The sequence below is a fragment of the Zosterops lateralis genome (genome assembly GCF_965231275.1).
Source record: "Zosterops lateralis genome assembly, chromosome: 1".
In the NCBI taxonomy this organism is placed as follows: Eukaryota; Metazoa; Chordata; class Aves; order Passeriformes; family Zosteropidae; genus Zosterops; species Zosterops lateralis.
In genome coordinates, this window is record NC_139762.1 from 80,785,603 (window position 1) to 80,795,617 (window position 10,015).

A 10,015-nucleotide genomic window follows, 5' to 3' on the forward strand; every position below is an offset into this window, starting at 1 on the left:
TAAAAAAATAATCTTAATAATCCCATAAAAAGAAAATCAGGAGAATGGGAAGGTCAGACAGAGACTAAAAATGAAAAAAAAAGTATCAATTATACATTGTGATGCTGTGATAGGATAAAAATGCCTGAATTTTAAGCACTTATTGTATAGCATGGAGGTACAGCAATCTAGAAATTTATTACTTTCTTACATGCCATTTATTTTCATTCTGAAGAGAAAATATTTCTCCTGTAGTGTATAAGCTTTGTCTAGTATGCAGCTTTGAAATGACATCTCTACTTCACTACCTCACCTCAGTGACTTTAAATATGCCTTTTACCCACGGGTGAATAATTTAAGTAACTAACTATGCCTATGTAGTGTTTAAAAGTAGTGCGACCCCAACCTTCAAAAACAAAGAAACACCCTTTAAAAAAAAAAAAAAAAAAAAAAAAAAAAAAAAAAAGGAATTTTTTTCTAGATGGCTTGTTCAGCTAAATCAACAAGTTTTCAAACTGAAAGAAAAAGCCCTCCAGGGGTGAATACCATTTGACTTGGTACCCAGCTACAGCAGCTCCTCGTGGCAGCACACCCCGCCTACAGTGGCAGTGAAATGAACTGCTTTAAAAAGAGCGGCCTCGTCACTCCGCGGGCACAGAGATAAAGGCAGAAGCTTATGTAACTTTCTTTCAAAGGAACTTGCAGTCACCCCTTTCGTTTTGTGAGTAAGCGCCGTGCCCCTCCACGCTGAGCTCCTGCATCCCGCTTCTGCTGCTTCACACGGGCACTCTACAGGTACGTGTAGGTTCCTTTGGGGTTTTTTAAAACTCATGGCTTTTTTTTTTTTTTTTTTTTTTTTTTTTTTTTATTTTTTTTTTTTTTTCCCAGAAACCGAGAACAAATGCTGGCGAGGCGTGACTCAGCATGTTCGGGAGACTTTCATTTTTATTTATTTTTTTTGCAGGCAGGGTGCAAGCTCATTTAAATGCAATTTGGGGTAACTTTCTTCAACCCCCCTTTTTTTCTTTTTGAGATGATGGTTCAGAAAGCTTTTATTTTCCCTGCAGAAGTGGGGAAGAGCTCTGAGGAGGAAGACTCAGGAGAGTGTGTTGAAAGTGATGGTAGCACACAGCAGTATCTTTATATTTTTACTGGCTGTAGGTTCAAGTATCTGAAAATTAATTATTGTTTGGTCTTCCAATAAATTCTCAAGTGCTTGCAGGTGGAAATGGTGCTACACCAAGGCTGTGGGTTTCCAGATCCTCCTAAAATAATAGCTTTGAGAGATATAAGAGAGGGAAAATAATTTTTAAGTAATGTTTCAATAGCATCTTAGAAATTGAAAAAATGCTGTTTGTATGTATTACAGCAGATGCAGAAACACTGAATTGCTTGAACTGATCTGCAAAAATGAATCTGGTATCTGCAATCTAGCCCTGGTGATACTGCCTGGGGCATTGTAAATTTTAAAGTCTGAGAATCCAGAATATATTGGCCTCTAGAAATCTGTCCAATTTTTCTGGCTGCCAAGTTCTTTGTTGGCTTTCCTAAAGCTATCCTTTTTCTGACACAAATCTTTAAGTCCCACTTAAAGATTTGTCCAGGGACAGTTCAGTAATGTGCTTTTTCCTCTTTCTCTCTGTATTTTTGACACAGTCAAGTTTGAAGATCCTTGTTTCTTTACTAGCAAAATTTATATGGTAATACACATTATTTATCTGTAGAAAGCTTGGGCAAAGCTTTATCTAAATTCTTTCCATGTTCTTGAATCATTTGTAGATGCTCTGTGAATATTCAAAGGAATTATTCAGGTCTGTTCACTCGGTTAACCTAAACTTGATGGCAGAAAATCATTAACTTGAGTCTAAGGATCCACATCCAGGAGTGTTAGATTCTGCTGGTACTTTTTGACCTTTGTGAATTACTTGTTTATTTTCATTTAAGCAATAGTTTGAAAAAAATTAACCATATCCTATTCTTATCTTCTTGACAAAAGATTTGGCTCGACTTTAAGATTTTGATTTTTTATGTTCAGTTTCCTTTTTTCCTGTCTTGGAGTTTTAATGCATTCTTTATTTAATATTAAAGAAATACCATTTTATACTCTGACTTGTGCTGGTGCATTTTTCTTGGTATCTTTCTTAAGTGTCCTTCTTCAAAAGTCTGCAACATCTGAGGCAAAAGCTGTTTAGAAAAAGGGTTTATTGACACTGAAATTTTCAGTTATGTAATATTTTAAGTCCCTGGATGAAAATATAATGCTTAACCAATGTGTAATTGTATCTTTCTACACAGTAGCTCTTGTTTTTTTCTTTCAAAATGCTGTCTCTTGTATTAAGCCTTTGCTGTCTACTAAAGAAAGCTATGCATTCCTGACAGGAAATACACACGATGAAGAGTGGAAGGACTGGCTTCATCACGATGTAAATAGTTTGTGATGGTTGCCTTGCTGCTTGCTCATAACTTTATTTTTATTGTACTACTCACTGTAGGCCATGGAAATCCTAGCATGCACCAGGTCCCTGCTGAAGACTTCATAACATAAGAAACTCTAACAAGAATTTTATTTACATTAAATAACCCAATGGGCTTACTGACTAATGCTTCATTTTAGACCAAACAGTAATGAGCATGTTCATCCTGTTACTGTAGTGATTGAAAAATTCAATAGCCAATGATACTGCTGTTTTCTGCTGTTTTTCAGTGTGGCATGCTTTGGTATTTGCTATTGAATCTTTTTTATTCTTCAGTAGCAGACATGGCCAATGAATCGAGGCCCTGCCCATGTGATATTGGAGACAAGTTTGACTATGGGGGCCGTGGGCAGGAGGTGCAGGTTGGGCACATCAAGGCGTATGTCTCCAAACCTTCTGCAAGCACCGACAGAGCTGTGATTGTGATTCACGATATATTTGGATGGCAGCTCCCAAACACCAGATACATAGCTGATATGCTAACAACCAATGGATACATGTAAGAAAGTGTCTTTTGTCTTTTCAAATAATTACACAGTCTTTCTTTACCCCTTTCTCCAAGGAGCTTTCTGGTAAAACAGTGAAAGAAGTCTAAAATAATTCAGTAGTCTTACCATAATGAGTTAGTAAGTAAGCACAGAAGAAAAGAGAGGAAACAGAAAATTTTCTTATTCTTTATTTTTCATCCTCCTTGAGCCTGAAGCAGCCTGCTTCCTCCCTTCCTCTATGCAACTTGACTGTTATGGTAAAAATTCCAAAGAAGCTGAAGGTCTTTTTGTGAAGGGAAAGTGTACTGGCTTGTGCCAAATAGCGAAACAAATTTTCAAATATGTGAAAAGCATATTGAGTATCCTCTTTCCTGCATTACTGGGTTAGTGTTCCTTCTAGGCTAAATATATGTACCATGTAAATTGTAGTTTCTTTGGTTTGATTTTGGATTTCTTTTTTTTAAGTTTGGTAGGAAACCACCAAGGATTTTCAGTTACAGTGAACTATTTATCAAATTAAGAAATGAATTTTAACAGGGCAAAATGTAACTGGAAATTATACTGTCTTCTTATTAGATGTAGAAAATTATTGAGGGTTGCTGGTATAATGCTTTGGTGTGGGTTAAGTACTATGTATTCAGCAAAATGAATTTGTTGTGTAGTACATATGGTCTTCTGTTTAATCCTTTTCCAGTATTATTTCATGGACATAAAATATTTTCATATTTCTTGCAGAGCCATCTGCCCAGATTTTTTTGTGGGACAAGAAGCCTGGAAACTTTCTAATGACTGGGCAACTTTCAATGACTGGGTGAAAACACGAGAAGCCAGCAAAATAGACAAGTACAGCCATTGTTCCTTGTCCACCAAGGGGACATCCGTATTTCATAGGAATTTTTGCCTCAGTAAAACTGCAAAATTAGATCCTAAATTATTAGTGGGTGAAATATAGCTGGTTGTCCACAAATAGAAATTTCATGCAGTTCATGGGACAAGCTCGTGGTTATGTGAGTGGTGCTTTAGGGATAAAAGTAGACATTTGAATAATAAAAGTGCCCAGTGTTTGTCTGTACAGAAAGTAGAAGCAAAGTGAATAACTCAAAAGAAAAGAATCAGCAAAGGCTAGAAAATGCAGCTCACTCCAGCCACTTTGATCCTTCAGGAAGGCACAAATTCCATGGATTTTAGATAGGGTGCAAATGCAAACACTGTGCAACAAGGGAACATTTCTTCTGGTCCCCATCAGATCACAGCTAGTTCAAAGCATACTGCTTTCCCACTTTTCTGTATTTTCCCATTTTTATTTGACACATAGCTTGACTGCATGAAGTAACTGCTGATTTAGAAAAAACACTTTGAAATTTGCTTCCACAATTTTATAAAATATTTGTCATCCTTGTCAGAGATGCTTTGAATATAAGACACATCTGTGACAGCAGAATGTTTTTGACTGGCTGTGTGTCTCAAACTTTTATTTGTGTTAGCCCATATGATAACTATTTGTTAAATTAATTGGACTGCTGTTCATAAAATCACCTTGTGTCCTAGTAACAATGATCTAGGAAGACTGATTTTCTCCCTTGTCTTCTGCCCTGGAGTTTGTCATGTATTTTAAAAATGCATAATAGTAAAGTAGTGTTGTGGGTTGACCCCAGACAGCACCCAACAACCTGGACTCACTTGCTCCAATGAGAGAAACAGGGGAGGGAATAAGGGAAACAAAGCAAGAAAACTCATGGGTTTAGATAAAGACATTTGATAAGTAAGGGAAAAAGAAAAACCAGGAGTGATGCAAAAACAGTCACTCTGTCCCAGAAGCAGACTGGTGCCCACCCAGTCTCTGAGCGGCAGCCAAGGAGGCCAGAGAAACAGGACTAGAGCCTTAATTCACTTTCATTTGCATGTTTCAGAGAAGTTGATGTCGTCCTCAAGTATCTAAAGGACCAATGTGGTGCAAAGAAGATTGGTGTCATTGGGTTTTGCTGGGGTGGAGCAGCAGTGCAACATCTGATGCTGAAAAATCCTCATTTAAAGACTGGAGTGTCCCTCTATGGTAAGCCTGAAGTAACTGCTGCATTCTGGGCAGAATACCAGTGCAGGAAGCAATTCTGTTGATATTGCTGTAACAAAATTCAGTGTCACATCTAGTGGAACAAGCTGGTTTTATTATAAATAATCTATACGTGATTTGGTTTTGCATACTCACATTATTACACTTAAACGTACCCAGTATGATCTGTATATTGAAAGAGTGGCATGACCAGGATCACACCTGTGAACATTGTGCCAAAAGCCATGGCCACACTGTGGCTGAGGTTCCTCTTGGCTAGTAATGACAAAAGGGCTTCTAGGCACATCTTTTACATCTTTCACATCTTTTAGGCAGTGGTGCCTCATTACTAATAGGAACCATTTTTAACTCTCTGTTTTAGCTCTGTACTCTCACACATTACTCAATGCATTTATGCTGCCTTTGGTATTTTTCTTATTAACCTCTGTACTTCTACAGAACCCAGACCAACTTCTATTAATTAGAGGTGAAAGCAAATTGAAGGTATTTTTCCAGAAAGATTATTGAAATTGGTTTTCTGCACTGATATGCTGATCAGTTGAGTCAATTCAACAGTGCTACTTGTTAATATTTTACTTTTTTGTTGTAATAATCTCAGGAATGAAAAGAGTAGCCAGGGTGGCAAACTGGTTAGTTCTACTGTAACTTTTATTCAAACATATTTGAATAGTCAAAATTGCAACGTCAATTTGTCATGGAATCATATCAGTGTAAATATACGTACACTGAACTTGTAACCATGTATGTGGAATGATGAATATTTACAATTATCTTAAGAATGGTCTTCCCAAGCCAGAGGTGAGCAGTTCCAAAGTGTCCATCCCTTACAAAACCGTGATTCTGACAGTGGTCAGAAGCAGTTGTTCAAAACAACCAACCAAAATCAGGCAAGTATAACAATTCTTCACTGATTTTTTTTTCCCCAGAACTGGTCTCTGGTTTATTTTTCACACAACTGGTGTTATATTTAATGACATTGCAAACATTTCACAACAAAAGGGGCTTTTAAGCAAAGTGCGTAAAATTCCATTACAGACTGATCAGCTGTAACTGATGAAAATGTCTCGAAGTTTCACTGTATCGATTTTGTAGTGTTTTAGCTACTTTAGGTAACATAACTTATTCTATGTTTGTTTTCTTCTTCCTTAGGAGTGATCAGCCGTTTTGAGGACAAACACAGTTTGCTGCATCCTACCTTCTTCATTTTTGCTGAGAAGGATGAAATTATTCCATTGGAGCAGGTGAGTTTCCCATCAAAGATATTTGCTTTTAAAATGTTTTTCATGCTTGTTTTGTAATTTGGTTTTTAATGAACACAAAGTAGAAAACTAATTTGCACTTTTTCTTTCTCTTTCACTAACTCTTACAGTACTTCTACACAAATTTATGTTGTTTATCCCCAAATCACAAAGTTTTACCATTACACTAAAAATATTTTATGTTCCTGTTTGAAAATATGGATAATTTTCATAATTTCCTAGGAAAAGAACAAGAATCCAAAGAAAGCTTTCTGACAATTTGAGATAGGAGACCATTTTTAGTGATATCAATGTTCCATAAAACCTGTCTGTTCCAATGGAATCACTTGTTGCAGGAGAATTAAAAGGATCCTGTGCTATCCTTTTCCTTTTTCCACTGTCCTGCAGAGATTCTCTTTTCTGTCACTCTGTCAACAGCCTGTCTCTGGAGCCTGAGTGGAGAATGATTGGAGAAAGATAATTATCTGCCAAGGGCATCAAAGGGAAACACGTTTTCATTTAGTGATGTTGGCTTTAACTTTCCTAGCAAAAATTCCAGTCACTTTGAACTGCTGATTCTGTCTCTGCCCCTCCTCCCTCAACTTCAAATTAATTCAAACTCTTGCCTCATTTTCTTTTATGTGAGGGCTATCAGCAGCAACTCATACAGTGTTCATTACATGATAACCCTCTAATGATGCTGAGCAGTAGGTTTCTTTCCTTTACAGGTATTAATAGTAATCCATATCATATTTTATACAATATACTGGTATTTTACTGGGAAAAAAAAGCCTAGTTAAATAAAGCAAGTGCAGTAACAGAAATGCATTTAGGTATAACATTAGTAGAAGAGAAAACTGTGGCAAGGATAAATTATGTCTCTCTTTCAGAAAAGTAAAAAATGAGGACAGTTTTGGGACTGTAAATATAGAACATGTTAACTTTGTACTCAGCCAACATAGAATGTTCTGTGTTACAGGTCACCTTACTGGAGCAGAAGCTTAAACAAAACTGTAAAGTTGATTATGAAGTTAAAATTTACCCTGGACAGACACATGGGTTTGTGCATCGCAAAAGAGAAGATATCAATCCTCAAGATAAACCTTATATTGAGGAAGGAAGAAAGGATATGATCAACTGGCTGAATAAATATCTTTAGGTGAAATTAATGCCAATAAACAAAATCAATTGTTATAGGAAATCAGAAAATAATACAGACTATATTGCTTAAAATGTTCTTACAGCCATAAAAATATTTTGTAAAACTCTTCTGCAATAACACTACTTCTTATTTGCACTTACCTTCTAAGTAGAGGCTTAGAAATGGCTTTTCAAATGCTGCAAGTTATAAATGTAAAGAAGGTTTTTAACACTGGCCTTGTATATCTGAAATTTATTAGAATTTCATGTGGCATATTTTTTGGTACCTGAAAGTTTAATTTTTTTATATCAATGTCAACTTGATTAAAAATCATTGAAGCTCTGCCCTGCTTGAGAAATTCTCTCCTTAAAGCTGTGTTTAGTGCTGTTTAGTTGTGAGATTTTCACCTCCAAGACTTTCAGTTTTTAGGTAAGTATAGTTCTGGGTTGGAAGGTGGGAGATTTTCTTGGAAACAGAATATTCTATTCAGAATTCATTAAAAGAGAGCCAGAAAAGGGAAGGGGAAAGAGAACGGAGAGAAATGTATATGAACAGTAAGGGAGCTGCAAGAAGTTGGGAACCATGACTGAAGTGAAGAGATTAGAGGAAATCACATAATTTCATGATTATCTTGATGCAAATGCTTCATCTCTCATGGTTTCAGGCATGAGTTTAATCTAAACCAGCCTCCAACGTTACCTCCTCATCTCCACAAATCTTTCCTTTATCAGGTTTCTCTCTGCTGTGATTTAATTGGGTATTGTTATTGGTTAGGCACAGCCCTTCCCCAGTGACTGGGGAAACATTACCCCATTTCAGCTTCTTTGGACCCTCTCAGTGTAATTCCCAAAAACCATGTGGTAAGGTCTTATCTATATTTGTAATGCTGAGGGAATAGATCTGGCTGAAATATTGTACAGAACGTTGCTCATTTTCCTCTCAAGGAAGTATGTGCAAGCCCAGGGAGTTTTCACAGAATATTCCCTTTCAAGTTGCAGCCCCTCCATGGTTTCCATTGCCCCACAACATTTTTTCTTTTTGAGTTTGCTGCTGCCAGCCATGCCTGACAGCTCCCTGAGGAAGTCGCATTCTCTCTGGCTCTTTCCTATCTGGGGGCCTAAGAAGTCTGTAGCAATGTGTCTGAACTCTACAGTGTCACTTTGGAGTCTCCCACTGTGTGGGTCCCACCTCAGTTCCCAAATCCTCAACAGTGCTTCAACTATCCCTCCATTTCAACACCTTTTTCACGTCACCCCTTCTGCAATGGACTCTGTATGTCCCATGAGAAAATAGTTCTCTCTGCAACATACTGATTGATATTAAAGAAAATCTCCTATCTTTCAAAAATATTTCATGTGGGCCTCTGAGGCAAAAATGCAAAATCTTCCTTTGTTCCTTGGTTCATGCCCTTGGTCACTGATTATTGCTGTTCTGTGGTTTGAACACTGCACATTGTGTTTCCATCTTCCTGCTCAATAATTTCAGGAGGGATGAGCCTTGAGTTCTTACTGGGTCCAGCCAGTGCAGGGAAAGCCTCTTCAGGTCTGCAGGGCATTGTTGCCATGACTCATGTTGGAAGAAGTAGTCCCTCCACACTGGAGGGGAGAAGTTCCACGATGCCTCCCCCGATCCTGCCCTTGTGCTCAATCTGTGCAGATTCCCAGTGACTTACAGACATAGGGAAGGGCCAGACAGTGACTTCTGTGCTTCCTGCCAGTCCTGGCATGGTTCTGTTCTCAGCAGGTAGAAGAGGAACGGGAGAGAACTGCAGACACCTCCATGCATTGGCACAGGCACATCTAATGCATGTGCCTGCCCAGCTCTAGGGAATGGGAACATAACAGTGCACAAACCTTCCTGGAAGGAAGCAATGTAGGTTTGTGGTTCAGCTAATCTGTAAAGTGTAAATTCAATTCCCAGCTCTGGATTCATGCCCAGTTTATCAGGGTTGCAATGAGAGAGAATGATGAAACTGAACTCTCTGCAACTCTTTTCTCACATGGATTTTAAATAAAAGAGCCTTGGTTTCTCTCAAGGTAATGTCTTGGTTGGCAAACCTGTCCAGCTTGGTTTTTCATGTGAATGAACAGATGTCTTAGGGAATAGGGCTAAGTGTTGCCAAATTTTCCCTGAGACAGGGAAAGACTGTAAAACTGAAGAGTACTTTGCCGAAATTAATTTTCCTTAGAGAATTCAGAGTCTCTTGCTGTAGGACAGATGTTATATTTTATTATATATTTGTTTTTATAGGAAAAAACAAAATGGGTGCATTAGAAAAGGTCATTGCCAGCAGCTCAAGGGAGGTGATCCTGCTCCTCTACTCAGTCCTGGTGAGGCCATATCTGGAGTGCTTTGTCCAGTTCTGGACTCCTCAGTACAAGAGAAATATGAAGCCCCTGGAACTGGTCCAGCAGAGGGCAACAAAGATAGTGAGGGGACTAGAACATCTCTCTTACAAGGAGAGGCTGGGACAACTGGGCCTGTTCAGCCTCAAGGGGAGATGGCTGAGAGGGGACCTCATCAGTGTCTATAAGTATGTGAAAGGAGGGGGTCAAGAGGACAGAGACAGATGCTTCTTGGTGGTGCCAAGCAATAGGACAAGAGGCAATGGACAGAAAGTGTTG

General features: G+C 38.2%; 1 protein-coding gene across 2 annotated transcripts; it reads left to right on the forward strand.

Moving 5' to 3' along the window:
- Window positions 1-584: 584 nt before the first annotated feature.
- CMBL (carboxymethylenebutenolidase homolog) lies at window positions 585-7,735 on the forward strand. 2 transcript variants are annotated; one of them, XM_083881369.1, is made up of 6 exons: window positions 585-778; window positions 2,736-2,952; window positions 3,677-3,784; window positions 4,852-4,994; window positions 6,162-6,253; window positions 7,230-7,735. In XM_083881369.1, exons 2-6 carry the CDS (start codon window positions 2,738-2,740, stop codon window positions 7,407-7,409), a joined length of 738 nt encoding a protein of 245 aa, XP_083737495.1. In that variant the 5' UTR covers window positions 585-778; window positions 2,736-2,737; the 3' UTR covers window positions 7,410-7,735. The 2 variants fall into 2 exon arrangements, with proteins under 2 accessions (XP_083737495.1, XP_083737494.1); XM_083881368.1 differs by having other exon boundaries at window positions 586-778; window positions 2,733-2,952.
- The last annotated feature ends 2,280 nt before the right edge of the window (window positions 7,736-10,015 follow it).

Coding starts and splice junctions, on each gene's coding strand:
- CMBL (XM_083881369.1), top strand. CDS start 2,738: ATGGCCAATGAATCGAGGCCCTGCCCATGTGATATTGGAGACAAGTTT. Junction 2,953..3,676: donor CTAACAACCAATGGATACAT/GTAAGAAAGTGT, acceptor TATTTCTTGCAG/AGCCATCTGCCCAGATTTTT. Junction 3,785..4,851: donor GAAGCCAGCAAAATAGACAA/GTACAGCCATTG, acceptor TGCATGTTTCAG/AGAAGTTGATGTCGTCCTCA.